The 17,105-nt window shown below is 37.4% G+C and overlaps 2 protein-coding genes across 3 annotated transcripts; one reads left to right on the top strand and one right to left on the bottom strand.

Moving 5' to 3' along the window:
* Positions 1-574: 574 nt before the first annotated feature.
* kif25 (kinesin family member 25) lies at positions 575-8,850 on the bottom strand. Of its 2 annotated transcripts, none has more exons than XM_074615013.1 (15): positions 8,727-8,850; positions 8,309-8,374; positions 7,069-7,191; positions 6,770-6,911; positions 4,680-4,783; positions 4,487-4,572; positions 4,352-4,391; positions 4,198-4,265; positions 4,045-4,119; positions 3,738-3,884; positions 3,309-3,488; positions 2,950-3,104; positions 2,573-2,818; positions 1,840-1,995; positions 575-1,574 (listed from the first exon to the last, which is right to left on the bottom strand). In XM_074615013.1, the coding sequence occupies exons 1-15, from the start codon at positions 8,832-8,834 to the stop codon at positions 1,423-1,425; spliced, it is 1,848 nt and encodes a 615-aa protein (XP_074471114.1). In that variant the 5' UTR covers positions 8,835-8,850; the 3' UTR covers positions 575-1,422. The 2 variants fall into 2 exon arrangements, with proteins under 2 accessions (XP_074471114.1, XP_074471115.1); XM_074615014.1 differs by lacking the exon at positions 8,727-8,850 and adding an exon at positions 8,520-8,720.
* A 1,198-nt stretch (positions 8,851-10,048) lies between these two features.
* ccdc167 (coiled-coil domain containing 167) lies at positions 10,049-12,262 on the top strand. The gene is made up of 4 exons (XM_074615994.1): positions 10,049-10,174; positions 10,356-10,450; positions 10,610-10,662; positions 11,326-12,262. The coding sequence occupies exons 1-4, from the start codon at positions 10,124-10,126 to the stop codon at positions 11,442-11,444; spliced, it is 318 nt and encodes a 105-aa protein (XP_074472095.1). The 5' UTR covers positions 10,049-10,123; the 3' UTR covers positions 11,445-12,262.
* The last annotated feature ends 4,843 nt before the right edge of the window (positions 12,263-17,105 follow it).

Below are 17,105 nucleotides of genomic sequence, written 5' to 3'. Positions count from 1 at the left end.
TAGTGAAGTTATGCTTGGAAGATGTCCAACTGTTTCACCTTGGAGGAAATTGCCTGATTTGTTTTCTTCCAACATTAAACTATAAGTCAACAGACCTGAAATAGCTTTTGGAAAATAATCATCAGCTGGTGTATTTTCTTATTATCACCCTGATGAGTTTTTGCCACATTGGACAATACGTTTTTACAGCTCCTAACTTGAATTATGCTTATGCAGAATACTCCACCTGCTCCAAATCCTTTAGGGTAAAACAAAAGCTTAAAATAATACCATCTTGTCCAAATGCTTAAGTGAATGTACGAGTTCCTCTTTGCTGTAATCTACACAGCGGCAGACACAGTGGAAGGAGTTTGTATAGAAAGCCTGTTGTGAGCAATAAATTTTATATGAATGGTTCATTTTTAGAGGGACTGCACAATGTATTCACTGTTTTTAATTACCTAATGGCGGTATAAGCTTTCTCGGAACAGACTGACAAACAAAGATATACATTATCTGCATATCAGCTGTTTATTTTAAAGTCATATTAACAACATTTTCTACTGGGACTATTCTATCAAGGCGTTTGAAAAAATGTGTAATGAAAAGGTGATGGTTACAGATACAGAATACATCAACATGTACTGTATAATGCACCAACACACTACAAAACAGAAGGCATGGCATGCAAGTACTGAAATGTATTTACAGCAGAATACATGTAAGCCTACTTCAGTCAGAATGCATATACAGGACTGTTGACTATTGACACGATCTACAGTTTAATGAATGGTCAAAAACAGGGATTTTATACTAAATTCAGTTATCATTATCCAACTTTTGTGTAATTTCATTGTCATTCATACTTACTTAGCACCCTTTGTAATTGCCAGGCTTTTTTAATTGCTATCAAGATCTATTTAAAGGAGCAATATGTAAGACTTTCATTGTGACATCTCTGTTGGTCCAGTTCGTTTGCATGCTTCCCTGGCTGCAGAAGGCTGTGTCTGCGTGCCAGTTTGTTTCATATATGGCAATGGGGTGTTGAAATGGGCAGTGGATGGGATCACACCGACCAAAACAAAAACAGACGTTACGGACCGGAATGGAAATGTCAAAGGAGAACATACTGGCTGTAGCATTGTTGTCGGAGAAACCAGTATTTCTATTTAGCTTGTTTCCTTAATCTCTGATGACATATCATGGTCATTTTAGGATTTATTACAGTAAATATATTACATATTGGTCCTTTAAAACAAAAAAAATATATGAACAATTCTGGCAAAACCAATCTATTGTAAATACTAAGAGTAAGAAGTCAAAATAACACATTTGCAGGCGTGTGATCCTCTACCCTCAAATCTGTTCTGTTGGCATGACTGATACATGATCCATGTCGCCACAGCATCTGTAAAAAGGATGAAGTCTCTTTCTCTCGTCTCGTCACTTAACTTTGAGGGTGTTACTCTTCCTTCGCGGTAGCTCCTTCTGGACCTGACGGGCCCGCGAGCCAAAGCCCAGAGACTGCAGGGACTCTGTGATGAAGCGCTGCGTGGGAGAGACGCACAGCATCACCAGCAGCTTGGCATCGCCACCTGATGGAGAAGACGGAGAAGAACAAGGAGGAGATTCAAGCCTGAGATGTTTGAGTGACTCAGTGTGTTTGGGGTATGTTTATGTGAGTGTATGTTAGAGTCAGGGTTTGCAATACACTGGTATGTGGAATCTCTCAGCTAGATGAAGACACTTTGGGGTTTGAATGAGTCTTTCCCAGGGGAAGCAGACATGAGAGACATGAGGTCATAGGTCGTAAAACAGAGAGAGTGTGTGTGTGTGTGTGTGTGTGTGTGTGAACCTCACCTATGGCATCCTGTAGCAGATGAGTGAGTTTGCTGTTCCTGTAGGGGATGTGTGGTCTCTGCTCGGCCAGAGCTCCCAGGACGTCAGACAGAGCGGAGAGACTGCGGTTTATACAGGACACCTCCCACAGAGCTGCACCCGAAACTCCAGACATACCTGGTACAAACACACACACACACACACACATTTATAATATGCCCTAAAGCTAAGTGATCTGCTCAGTGAACAAGCATCTGTTGTACTGGGTTCAGTGACCTTTTTTCCTGTGTAAATAAATGCAAAAATAAAAAAAGGTAATTACAAAGTCCTGCATCCTCAGCTTTGTTTGTACTGTGAACCTTTATCTGTAGATTAGTCATTTGATATTTCACGGTTCAGACACTTAAGAGAAAACAGAAACAAGCCGAGCAGATTTAAATCTGCATATTCTGCTTAAAGTAACACCAAGTTGTAACTGTGGTGAGCTTGCTTTTGATTTATATACTCACTGCTGTTTGAGAGTCGTTTTTTTTATCTTAAGAATTAATTCAGAGCAAAGACGTGTAGCCACTTGACACTTGAATTTCATTTTAAGCAGCAGTTTATCTACAGCATCTTAATTAAGCCCCATTATGCAATGAATATTTTTTCAGTTAAAATATTGCCTGGTGCATCTTAAGACATTCAGGGACCAATGCTCCCACGACACCTGAAAAAACTCAAGAACATCCTTAAGCGTGGGAGCCGCTCTCACCGACACACTCGCTCCCTGCCAGGTCCACCAGCTGCAGCTTAGTCCGGAACGGAGCCTGGGAGATGCTGGGCCTGGGGGAGGGACACGGTGAATGGGAAGGCGAGTGGCAGGGAGAGGAGGCCGCGCTCGCAAAGAGACGGTCCTCGGATGATTTGCAAGCAGAGGGGTTGGCACGGCGACAGCGTGGACTCCACCACTCCTGCGTGGAGCGCTGAATGTCCTTCTTGGCACTCTGTAGCCTGCGGGCTGAATGAAAAGAGTGAATAAAGGAACAGTACAGGAACAAGTGGCCAACATGTGCCATTTATGTTAATGTGTGAGTGTGAGTGTGTGTGTGTGTGTGTGTGTGTGTGTGTGTGTGTGTGAATGCGTCTCACCCAGGGCCAGTGCGTTGGGGCTCTTGGAGGAAATGGTGAGGGTGATGATGATGTGAGAGCGTGAGGAGTCCGGGTGGATGAGGGTGGGACAGTGAGCCCTGAGCTTTAAAACGCTGCTGATGATCTGCATCACCTCAGAGGCGTTACACACAGGCCTGTATGAAACACACACACCATTACCTGGATTTGTATTCACCAGACTCCAGCCATTACACATAATTTGACACACAAAAAAGTATTGATTAGTAGAGCTTAAAAAATAATTGCTTCTTCAAAAAACAAACTAAATAGCAGTCCAGCTGCAAAAATCTCATATTCTAGTCCCCTTCATAACAAAGTACAAAAGCAGCTGTACTCACTCGTATGTGAGGGAGGTGACCTGGCTGGTACCAGAGGAGGTGGTGATGACGTCCCGGCGCTGGTCGGCGACGGCGTTGCCCTGCGCATCTTTCGCCAGAAGGTCGAGCACCTCGTTGTTGTACACTTCCATCACTGACACCTCCACCGTGTGGCTCTCTGCAGGCTTCTCAGAGATCAACCTGGGTCAAACACACACACAGGAACAGATACACAACCACGGACAGATAACGAAAAGGTCAACGATCAACCCAATTATATTCTATTTCAACTCTCAGTGCACATTATGAATTCATTCTTTCTTTGTGAAATAGAATACAGTAAATTAGACCAGATCTGCTTAAAAACATACCCACGTCTTGCAGAGTTTAGTCGTTACACACTGTAAATATCACTTAAACAAATGAATAAAAAATGCCTTTCTTTCTCACCGAAAGAGCTCAGCAGCAGCTTTGGAGATGATACCCTGCTGTGTCTCCTGCTGCGTCCCTGAGTGCTCTTCCAGCAGCTGGGATCCCATCATGGTGTGAGTCTTCCCACTGCCTGTTTGCCCGTACGCCATGATACACACATTGTAGCTGCAAGGCCAGGGAGGGAGACGACATCCAACATATTATGCTGTTTGTCATGCATTTCATTGTTTGTTCTTCTTTCACGCAGGGTATAGTTAATGAATGAATACATTTAAAATGACACGTGATTCGATGTAGTCCTTTTTTTGTATGTTTTTAAACTCACCCGTCCAGCAGAGATGTGAGGAGCGGCTTGACTTCCTCAAACACTGCATCCTGGGAATCCTCTGGTCCATGCACTCTGGAAGAAACAAAGACTAATCATTAATAAACTGGAAATTAAATACAATAATGTACATGTGAAAATGTTTGATTTTACCTCTCATACTCAAACATCTTGGTTTGCGTTGGTATCCCCGTTTTTATGCAATTCACCATCAAAGTGTCCTTTAAAACAACAAATGAGGAATAACACAAAAAAGTGAGCTCACTGAAGCAGTAATATATTAAAATAAAGAGTCTGTGAAACTCACATCACTGATGGCAGAGACCACTTCCTCTGATGATGCAGGTCTGATAGAGAAAAGCATAGAATTAGATTAGTTTTTTAAGCACAGAACAACTCATCTCAATTATCACACAGTATTTAATGTCATATGTTGACCCACCTTAATGCAGAGGTGGAGGACTGGACGTGGTCAAAGGCTAGAACTGGTCGAACCCTGCAGTGAACCCTGATGTTCCCTCTCAACTCCTGAAGCAAAACAAAGAATGTAATCAGATGCTATCAGATATGCTGTAGGTCTTTATGAAACCTACTGTATTACCCATTATGTTGTGACACTAAACATCTGTCCTCACCACCAGTGTGTTGTGGAGTTCTTTCCTCCGCTGCCTCTCTGCACTGCACCTCTCCCTCTCCTCCTCCAGAGAGCGCTCCAGAGCTGCAACATTGGCTTGCAAGTCTGGGCAGGGAGAGCAGAAAGATAGTAAAGGGAAAATAGTCCAATCAAAATTAAATGTAGAGCATTTTCTATCATGGACTGAGATTAAAAGGTTAATCCATTGTTGTGCAAATTTTGAGACACAAGCCCCAAACGCTGAATGAGCTATTGTGAACCACCGGGTAAGACTTGGTTGGGAATCTGGTGCAGTACAGCAAAAAACTCTCTCTAAGGTAGAAAGCAGTATAGAGTGAGTGAGTGAGTGAGTGAGTGAGTGAGTGAGTGAATGGCGCTCTGTGTAAAAAATCAACTCAAAGACAGAGACATCTGTTCTGGTGTAAATCTTTGAATTCAGGCCAAGTCTTTAATCCTGGAGCACACATGTACACACACCAAACACTTCCATTCACTCAGCACAGGCTGAGACATTCAGGAATAACCTTGGCTGAACATAAATAGACCAGAATAGTGTAGAAGGATTTTTTTCTCTGTTTAAAGATTATTTCAAACATACATTTTTCCTCAAAATTCCACCTAACAGTAACAAAACAGCTCAAATATCTTCTTTCATTGTAAAATATTTCTGTACTTTAAAGCCTTCAAGCCTGTGTGAATCTGTAAGTAATTTATTTATTGGTTTATTTTTTTGGTATGTTACCAGCAAACTTTTTTTTTTTTTTTTTAAATTTATAAGATAATAAACTTAAAGTTTCCTAATCATGTAATTACAAACATAAAAGCAACTCCAGGATTTGAATCTTTATCTGGGTTTTACATGATTATTCTACTAATGAGATGGTTGATACTTTAAAAACTGACTGACTTTGCAAAGGTTTTGGAATGATGTATATTATATCTAAATTAAGATGGATTTTCACTTTAATAAACAGAGGGTACCCAACCCACCGTCCAACCAGAACAGCTCTATAAATCATGAAATATGCAAAAGCTCATGTATGAAATATGAAATTATGAATAAATTAACAGCCCTTCAATATAACAAAAAATTATGAGCAAAGTAGTAAATTAAATGCAACGTAAATGTAATGTAAGAAGAATCTCCAGACGGGTTGACACTAACAGGAGAGAAGAGAATATTTTGTATTTAGTGCAGGTACAGTAAGTATGTAAAGTTTTACATTCTCCATCAACCAACATCAACAATAAAAGCTAAAGAAAAAAAGCCATGTATGTTATGTTATTACGACCAGTTTTAACCATTCATCAGAGCCATGGTGAGTAGCTGACTTGCAGGACTGCATTAGAACAAGACAGTCAACCTTGGACAACCTCGAAGGGCGGGGTGAGAGATGAAAGGGGAGGGACAGTGTGAGAGGATTAACCAGCAAACAGCCTAATCAAGACCGAGCCAGCACATAAACCACTTTAGAACGGAGAGAGAGACACAGAGAGACGGTGAATGAGAGAGCAGAACAGAGAGTTAAAAGAATTGAGAAAATATGAAGCCAGAAGGGAGGGATCAAAAAATGTTCCTTTAAATAACGTCTTCAAAGATCATTGAAGGAAATAACTTCTGACAGTTTGAAACCTCCTCTGTGGTTTACAGTACTTGGCAGAGTAGCCTGAGTAGCATATAAAAGCAGAGCAGATGCTGGTGCAGACTCTATTAAAGGGTAATAAGTTAACTGTTCTGCCCGCGGCGTAAAAGCACTGTGTAAACTTTTATGAACTGCTACTATGAAAAGTTACTTGGGATTCTTAAAATGTGTGAATTTGAAGCATGTAAACAGACACACATAAATAATATTGGCTGATACATCATTATTCCTTTAAGATGCTGCTCTTCTAATAGCTGCCTGCTCGCCCCAGCTCACTGCACCAGGACTCCAACATGACGCCCAAATTTTCGAACTCCAAATAAAAATAGTGCCAAACAGTAAACTAAATCCCAACCTCAAGGCATTCCCTCAGAATCCTAACCTAAAGGATGATGTCAAAGATGCTGCATGTATGTTCACCTATGGTGCCACATACTCAGGTACTTACTCTGAACCTCGTCTCCACGGTGACCATTTGGAGAACAGCTGGCTTGCTCTACTTTTTTCAGCAGCTGCTTGCTCTGCTCCTCCAGCTCAGTGGAAAAACTGAAATAGACTGCGAAAAGTTCACTCAGGTCCTGCTTCACAGCCTGCCACAAACACACAAATGAGGACAAATGAGTTGTGTAGGGCTCTGTATGTGTGTATGTGTGTGTGTGTGTGTCTACTGTTTGTCTGTTTCTTGACTTCGGATGTTATTTAGTGAAACATCTAAACAAAACAGACATTTCATTTTGTATTTTGTACCTGGACCTCAGAGAGGAGTTTGGTAAGGGCTGACCGGATTATCTTCTGTGCATTCCTCTGGTGCTGATGATGGTTCAGGGTCTTGGTCTCCTCTTCATGGTCCCGACGGAGTTTCCCCAAACACTGAAAAGGATATGACATCAAAACTTATTCTAATCTGCACCACTGTGCCACTTCATTCTTACTTTATGCCAAGCTACAATAGATTTGTATCATGTGATGCTTAATTGAATTTAACTATATTTTAACACAATACACACGTTTTTGAGAGGCTGGGCTGTTTGACAACTGTTGAGTAGTTAAGAACATAGAAAGCAACACATTTCCCTAAATAGATGGTTTGCTCCAATGTGCCATTCAGCACGCAAAAAGTTGAAAGTTAAAGGGAACTATCCTTATCCCAATACCTGTACAGTAACAGCTCTGATGCTATCCGTAATTTTGTTATTCAACATCGTAGTATCCTGTAAATTATTAGGGACTACTTACTCATTCTAAAGGAAGTAAATTTACAGTAATGAACAGCTTCAGACCGTTAAATGCTAGAAAGCAAGTGAATACATGGCTGCTCACCTGAAAAGGTTTTAAAAATTATCCAGCAACATTCATTTTTGTTCATTAATTAGTGTTTTGATTTGATTGCCAGATCCTGAAAAGCACAAGTGTAATTAATAACATTAATGGCGTTCACTTTATCTGTCTCAACAATATGCACAATATCAGGACCCTGGAACCGGCTCTCTAAATGAATGTTACTAATTACACGTGTGCTTTTTCTGCTATGACATTTCAAAATGTCTACAAACACCCAATTAAACATATTACTTTGGGTAATACTACTAGCCTGATTACTAGTGTGTGTTGAAGTGTTGGCATTGAGCACCTAAAGGTGACACATGAACTGGATGGCAGTGAAATGAAAAGCACAGAATGATTGATGTCCACGGTCCACCAGAATATTTGACTCCGTACAGCAATAATTATCATCAAATAAAGAGTTTGTCTCTCTGATACACCTTTAAGTGAAATTACATCACATGATCAAACTCACAGATCAGTCACCAAGGTCAAAAAAAAATAATGAATTCACACAAAAGCCTTCTTGAGCATCTCAGCGGGTCAGGGAATAAATATAATAAAATCATGCTCATCTATAACAGTAGAATATAATAGTTATAAGGGCTTCTCATAGGCCTATAGGTTTAAACCTGTAAGTAATGAAAGGCAGAAATCTTCTTACCTCAGCAAGTCTTAAATGAAGAATAGCATTCTCTGTCTCCAGCTCCAGTATCCGCTCCTCTTTACTCTGAAAACATCAGTGACATATTTACAAACTGGCTTTTGAGCATATAGTTATTTAAAAAAAAACATCAATGGATAAACTACAACTAGTCAGACATTCTCTAATAAACTAATCTCCCATTAGGAATAACAGTGAAGCAGTGATTTACCCTCAGTTTGTGCTCCAGCAGGTGAACCTGATGAGCAAATATTTGGTCCCTGTTTATAAAGAGAGGCATTTTTTCCCCTTAAAGTAGATAAATTAGTAGATAAAAGAGAGGATAGCCTCGTCCCTTTCCTTCTCAGATGACCAAGTGGTGTCCTGTCAAGCTATATAATCCGATTAACAACGAACAACAGATCTCAACTCTGCTCACCTGCTCAGAGCTCAGAGGGGAGGAGGATGACAGCTTCCGGTCGCTCCAGCACAACCTATTCCTGATGGCAAATATATGATTTTTTATATCTTCTTCCCCAGTATTCATAATTCAAAGTGTCAATTTAATTGGACTACTATTGTTAAAAAAAAACAAACAAAAAAAACACTTGTTCTGGTCTTCTGGGACTGTATAATTCCTGTTTTAATGTGATATAACATTACTATATTTTAAATTGATGCAGAAGGACACGATCTCAGCACACAGGTGTTGTTAATTAGCTAACCAGGTAACTCAGCTATTGGTAACGTTAACGAACTAACGGTAGAGGGCAGCAAAGTCTCCGAGGAGTGATGTGTCAAAAGGAAGAAGAAATTGAAAGGAAGAACTTCTTACAAAGTAGTTCTGGGGAAAAGAGTTATTTATTTGTTATCCAATACCTCAGGAGAACGAATTTGATAGAAAGAATATGACTCTATTTGTGTCTATAGATGTATACATATATAATACATATTATTATTATTATTATTATTATTATAAATAATAATATTTATAATAGTATTCAACTAATAATATTATTTAAATAATATTAAATAATATATTATTATTATTATTATTATTATTATTATTATTATTATTATTATTATTATTATTATCATTATTATTATTATTTTCTTTAGTAGTAAAACCAGTGAGTAGTAAGAATCCTGATTCACACTCCATAGAGATAATATGACTCTATTTGTGTATATAGATGTATGTAAACATATATAATACATATTTTTTAATTTAATTTTATTTAATTTTATTATAATTTTCTTAAGTAGTAAAACTAGTGAGTAGTGAGAATCCTGATCCACACTCCATAGAGAGAATATGACTCTATTTGTGTATATAGATGTATGTATACATATATAATAATTAATTATAATAATTAATAATTGATTTATGGAGAAGGGGTGTGATTAAATAAGTTTATACTTCTTCTCACTCCTTTTCGAATATGTAAATCAAGGCATCAAGTGTTGACAATTTATTTTTCTTACGCTTTATATATATATGTAAATACTACTTGTTTCTGACTGTCCACTCTTTATTTTGTATCATATATTTTTTTGTATTCTACATGTTCGAAATAAATTTTGAAATGAAATGAAATAATAATACATATTTTCTTTTTATTCTTTTTATTTTAGTATTATTATTATTTAGTTTTTCTTTAGTATTAAAACTAGTGAGTAGTGAGAATCCTGATCCACTCTCCAGACCAGGTGGAGGCGGTAATGCACCATAAAGTTGTTTGCAAATCACAATAAAATCTCCAATGAAGAAGAAGGAGAGAAGAAAAACACTTCCGTACAGTCACAGTTTTTATCAGCAGCAGGTTCTGTCACAACATGGCTAAATTAAAAGACAAAAGACGAGAGAAAACCAGCGTCGCCTCGGAGGTAAGACGATGGAAGACATGTCCTTGCCTTTATCTCTTTAGCTTTCGCTTGCTACTGCACCTTAACATTAACATTGCATTCATTCATTCAATGTCCTGTCTGGTAACTCTATTGGTTAAATGTTGTCTAATATGGCTGTATGACTGTTTACATTATTATCTCACCTGTTATAATATCGTAGATTGATCGTCTGGAGGAGAGGAGGGCGCGTTGCCAAGACAACCTGGAGAAGGTTGAGTTCAAAAGCAGGAAGGAGAGGCTCTCTGACCAGGACAGGTGAGGAGGAGGAGGATGATGGAGATAGAGAAGTTTAAAAAAAAAAACTGCAAAGAAGATAAAACGTCAATGAATAACTTTCTCTCTTTGTCCAGAGAGTGAAACCCTCCTCTAATAGTGCTGTTTCTCTCTCTCTCTCTCATCCTCTGTGCTCTACAGACAGGACCTGGAAGATGAAATGACCATCATTAATGAGAGGGTGCTAAAGTTAGGTAAGTACATATCCATAAAATGCTTATTCATACTATACAAATCACTGTAGGTGTATACAAGAATACTGTATATATTTTACAATATAGACATCATGATGGTCAAAACTGCTTCCAATGACCACACCAGTACCTTGCATGGGTTTGTGTTTGTGGGTAAATGAGTGGCAAAATTGTAACACGCTTTATCCTACTAAGATTCAAAAGGCTACATGAGTGCAGTCCATTTATCGTTTATATTGGCCACACATACAGTTTAGTTAAACATTAAAAAACAGGAAGGACTCAATTTTTAAATAATTGAAGAGATTAGTGCTGCACGATTTGGAAAAAATATCTAATTGTGATTATTTTGAGTGATATTGCAATTGAGGGAATGATCATTTTTACATCATTATTCTCATTTTCATTAAAAAAAACATATTCAAATGATTATGGTGTGATTTGTTCAGGGATCTGTACCAAACAAAGCTGTTTCTCTTAAATCTGTAGGCCAGGACGTCTCTGCAGCACCACAATTTAACAAAATATTGTGATTTTAACAACGATTTGAGAATAGGTTATAATAATTGCAGGTTTTGTTCCTTCATGAGGTTTCATATTTAAAGGAAATTGATGGTTGCTACACATTAGTGCCTTCACATCAATTGTGTTTGTCATTTCCAGACAAGGAGCTGGAGACGTTAAGAGGAGAGAATCGGAGGAACATGATGCTTTCAGTCGCTCTTCTGGTTATCAGCGCTTTCTTCTACTACGTCTTTTTCTACAATGAAGAGGACTCATGATACCACCTGGTATCCTAAAGGGACCTAATGCTCTTGTTGTCTTATGTCAATTTTGTCATGAGATGATATGTGAGGTCAGGATTGTGTACACAGGGGTTAAATACATGAGAAAGATGAAGAGCTGTGTTGATGAAATATTTCAGTTCTGCCTCTAGATGGCGTCATTGTCATTGTCTTGATCTCTTCTGGTCATCATACTGTTGTTTACCCTGCAGTCAGAACCTCATTACAGCTTCTTGGACTAAATTAACACATAATATATGAGATAATATTAAAGTGAAATTAGTCATTTTTGTCTTTTCATCAGCTTGTATACAGTCAGTTGTTATGCGTATTGCTGTATAAAGACCTTACTGTATATTATGACATTCAACTTGAAGAAGAATTTATCTATATAACAGTTTGTCCCCTATATAAACAATTAAATACAAAGTTTATAAAGTTTGCCTTATGCCACAAATAACACCAAAGTAATATTGCTTTCATACAATACATATCAAAGAGATGCTTCATCAGATGGTGCCATATCAAGTCTGCTTGACTTATAGCATATAAATAAATATGTGTGATGATAATGCATGGTACATTTGTGCAAGTTGTACAGCATGTTTTGTCGTTACAGCAAATAGAGAATGTATTTTTTGTTTTGATACTCATGCTGGCCATACACCCATCATCTAATAAAAGCTGAAAAATGGCAAACATGTTCACAAATGTATTGTTTTTTGTACACATATAAAAATTGAGAGTATGATAACTGGTTTTGGTCCTTATAACTGCTCTGTTTATCTGTTATTCTGTCTTTTATGCTTTTTTTTTATGAATAAAAAACACTATACCAATTTTGGAAGCATATTTATTGTATTGTTTGTCTGTATTTCAGGCTGCAGTGGATTAGTATTCAAAAATAATATTTTTTTATTTATAAAATCTATTTTGTAAGTAGAGTCATTACATGACTCATAGCTTTAATAGAGGCCCAAAATTAGTCATAACAGGATTTATCATTTGTGAATAAAATTTGTGATTCCTTCCATCAAACCTGTGGTTCCCAACCTTTTTCCTCTCTACGTTTTGAGTAAACTGATTACCCCTGACTAAGTGACATATTCTATGGATATTTCATATTATTATTCAATGCATAACAATAACAGTACAGATAAACTGTACAATTAACCCAAATAGTGAACCCAGTAACTGCAGGAAGTTTGTGTAAAATGAGCAATTTGGTTAAATTTCGATTGATTGTTTCCTGTGAATATTGCATCGGAGATGAGTTTTCTTGTCATCTTTAGGAACTTGTATTAAAATTTTCTGTATTATGTATTTTTTTTGTATATATTTTTTAAAAACCCTTCTTAAAATCAAGAAGGCCTCTCGACCCCCCCGTGAAGCTTTGGTGACCCCTAATGGGGTCGGGACCCCCAGGTTAGGAACCAGTGAACTAGAGCAACACATAGTACAACAGAAGACTTAACATGTTGAAGGAGAACACCACTCAGTGGGTGAGAAGACGATCAGGGAGTTTATTGTTTGACACGAGATGACGAGGAGGTGCAATTCTTCACCCAGTGACACAGTCATGGTGTGAACAGTGTGGCGCTCGGGGGCAATCTGAGGACAAGACTGTAGAAAGTCTAAAGGCCTTCTCTCTATTATGAGTGGATAAAAGAAAAACTAATTCCTGATATTGATTCTCATCACTTTATAATGATTCTTTTAAAGACCCAACATAAATCTGTCTTCTCTCAATTAGCTATTTTGTACCGAAATTGATTTAATAGGTAAAATATTGGCCGTGTTTCTTAGATTCTCCTAGTCAAACTGTGTCATGCAATTACGGGCAAACATCCTTAGTAAATCAATGACTTGTATCCCATTATCTGTTCATATTCTAGCCTGAGAAACATTATTTTGAACCCTTCTCATAGACTGTAAAAATAAATCTATATCTTCAAGTTTTTCTTAGGTTAATTTGATTGGAAGAATGTGTACTCTTATTGTATAAGGCTGCAGTGATTCTCTGTACCATGCAGTTTTCTTATCATGTTCAGTTATTACACCTTTTCTACATCTTCTAAAACCTATACAGTTTTCAGTTTTGGTGCAATTCAGGTGATGGTTCTCATAGAGATCATCACTTTTGTTTCTGTACTGCATTTAAAGGTTCCTGATGTATGAAGAGATATTTAAAACTAAGTGATTTTATAACAGTTACCTTCACTATCTGCTAATTCTGGGTTCAGTTTCCTGTATTATAATTATAGGTTAAGCTTGCCATTGTCAACAAATTCAATGAAAAGACCAAAAACCAAAAATGTGTTGGTACTTTAAAAACAGCTGTGAATTTATAGTTGCATTAAAAAACTTTTTTTTTCTGAAACAGATGGGCACTGTAGTTTTAAGTAAATAATATGCAAACGGAGAATATGGTGCATTTGTTGGGGACTATTTTCAGCTGCGGATTGATACACATTTCGGTGCTAGTAGTGAGTATTTCCAGAAGCAGAACTAAAAAAAACTGCATTGCATATGTTCATCATAATAAAGGAACATATCACCCAACAAAGAGGATCATTGGATCATCTTTTTCCACACAGACAACACTTGTTATTAGAATCAATTCATTGTAGGCTTTTTGTCTTTTCATGGGATTTGTTGACAATAAAACATATATAGAATGATTTATCCTTAAATTAGAATAATTTCAGACTCTCTGCTGTCTATGTATAGGAGATCTTTGGTTGTGGTGGGAAATCAGTAAAATATATAACAGGACAGGCCAGTAAATAGTTGTTTATTTGCCCTCCCGCCTACACACTCTATTATCTCCAACACAGTCCACGGCACGCCTACGCACCCTCAATCTCTCATCCCCAGATTAAACAAACATAAACAAGCCCATTGTGCAACACTTCTGCGGGATTTACACGATGATTATCACCTGAATATGTTCAAATATTCATGTTCACGTTTTGGTTGATATTATTGGTCATTTAAAAACATTTAAAATTAGGTAATTAGTACAAAGTCACAAATTAGTCTGAATATTTTTATAAATAATTTAATAATATAATATTTAGCACTTTTGTTAAATTTTGTTAAATTCTGGATTTGACTTTTGAATACTTTTTTAAAGTATTTAATCTTAGATATAATAAAGTTAGCTGATATTTATCATTTAAGATAAAACAATTGATAAATAACTTTGGAAAAACAAAGCAAAAACGTGAAAAAAAACATGACTTAGTTTTACTTTTGATGAATTGCTCCTCCTAAAATATATAAAAGTTACAGTGCCTTTGCTTGAGTGTGTTCTGCAGCCAGATGCTGACCTTGTGTGCAGTTTTACTTTTCATGACACAGTGTGTTAACTGGCCTTAAGTTATGAAAGAACATGACTAACAAAAAAACTATTTGAGAATAGGTCTGTCTGAGCACCAAAATGCCAGCTGTCACTTTGAATTGTTTTGGTTGTGAAGCACAGGGATGTTTGAGCTCACCTGCTGCAGGTGGAGGGTCAGTGTCTGCACTCAGGTCAGGTGTATTGTCAGGTCAGGTATTATGTAAGTTTGCTCGTCTCTTCAGGTATTGAACCTCCCTTGCTGCACTTTTTGGGCATATGACATCAAAAAGGTTTTATATCACATATTTGGTCATATTTCAATTTAATCTAATATGTGTGTCTTGTGTGCTGTAAATAAATCTCTACATCTGCCTACATGTGCATGCAGTGTCAATGCATGATTACTGAATGTATTGTTTATCAGAGGAAGTTGTCAGATCTAGAAGTCAAAATTCAGAACTTAACTTCAGTAAAAGTACAGAAGCATTATCAGCAAAATGCACTTAAAGTAACACAAGTAAAAGTACACGTTATGCAGGAAAATGGCCTTGGTCAGTGTTATTTTATTATATTTTATATTATTGCATCAATTAATGTTGTGTTAATATTCATATTAATATTATTAAGCAGTGATGCTTTGGCAACACTGTTTTTTTTTTAACTTTCATGCCAATAAAGCCACATTGAATTGAATATTACTGAGGTATTAATGCAAGCAGCATTTTACTCTTGTAGTTTGCCAAGGAGCTAATTCTAACTACTTTGTACTACTGTTGGGGTGTTTAATCTATAGTAATACATCCTGTTTTATAAGATGATCATATGTTTTGTGACTAAAATCTTAGTTTGCGAAGTAACCAGTAGCTAAAGCTGTCGGATAAATGTAAAAAGTACAATATTTGCCTCTGAAATGCAGTGGATTATAGCGTAAAGTAGCATAAAGTACCAAGTAAAGATATATCAAACTTGTACTTAAGTACAATATTTGAGTAATTACACTTAATTTACATTTCACCACCACTGTCTATGGACATCAGAGGTGTTTTTTCTACTTGTGTTCACATGTTCTTATGTCATTGTATGAACATTGTTTTGTCTTTTTTTGTTCAATGACTTGACTTAATAGAGAACACAAATCGACTACACACCCACACATACAGCACAACAACTCACTTAAAACCATGACGCATCATTTTGTCCTTTACATCTATATTGTTAGATTTTAAATCACTCCTGCTACTTGCGCTCATGCTACATTTACATCGTTGCAATTTTCCAGAGTGATGCGTAAAAGTGTCTTAAGCTTATTTCTTTGAGATCTCCAGCATTAAAAGCAGCTAATAGTGAGGAATTAAGTCATCATGCTCAGATAATAATGTAAGTCATATTCCCTTAGGCTGGTTCTGGCTGGATTTATCCCCTCTGCACCTCATTTCTACATTAGTCGTCATCGTTGCAGTCAGAGTGGTGACTAATCTCTTAATAAGTGAATAGGAGTTTCTCTTGAAAAGACGATGAGAGCAGAGTGAAGCATGATGGGAGAGTGACGGATAGGCTGGCACTGGGGAGAGTTCATTTGTTACAGAAGTGCCTCTTAAGAGTTACACTAGTCTCTAGCGTTGTGTCTGAGGTGGGGGGGTTCCATTGAGTGTGAGGGAAAGTAGAGGAGTATCAAACAAGGTGAGCTGATGGAAGGTAATGAGGCCGAGTGAAGGTGTGAGTGATGGCGAGCCTGGTGAAGTACCACAGTAAGTGAACTGGCTGCAGACACCAGAACTTTTACAAAACAGGCATGTTTAACTTGAGCAGTTTGATCTGCCTTCTTATTATCTTCCAGGTCAAATTGACCCGTTTCACTCAAGAAAGCATTAAAGATTCGTTCAGCATTTCTCTCCTCGCCTGAGTTGCATGTCAAAATGATAATAATAATTCGTAATCATTTTGGTCACTTTGACCTGGTTGTGGAAATTGAGGCTAAATCGGAGTTAAATGGTCCAAATGAAGCCTTTGATTGGCCATTTCCTACTGTGATTTCCCCCTGAGTTCACCGTTTATAACGACATGGAATCAAAGCCTCTCCTCTCTTTCAGCTATGAAACAGGACAAATTACAAATAATTGTTGAACAATCTGACAGGAGACTTTCATTCCCTCCCACTTTTGCCCTTTAAAGTGTAAGAAACAATGAAATAGTCACCTATACAGTCTGCAAGGACCACTCAGACGGAGCCAGGAGCTAATCCACAGATACAGATAGTATAACCTGGGGCCTGTTGACCCTGGACCATTCAGCTGGCGATATACTTACTACCTGAG

Source organism: Sebastes fasciatus, chromosome 18 (assembly GCF_043250625.1).
Source record: "Sebastes fasciatus isolate fSebFas1 chromosome 18, fSebFas1.pri, whole genome shotgun sequence".
In the NCBI taxonomy this organism is placed as follows: Eukaryota; Metazoa; Chordata; class Actinopteri; order Perciformes; family Sebastidae; genus Sebastes; species Sebastes fasciatus.
The sequence above is the reverse complement of the archived record's forward strand: the minus strand, read 5'-3'. Positions and strand labels throughout refer to the sequence as shown.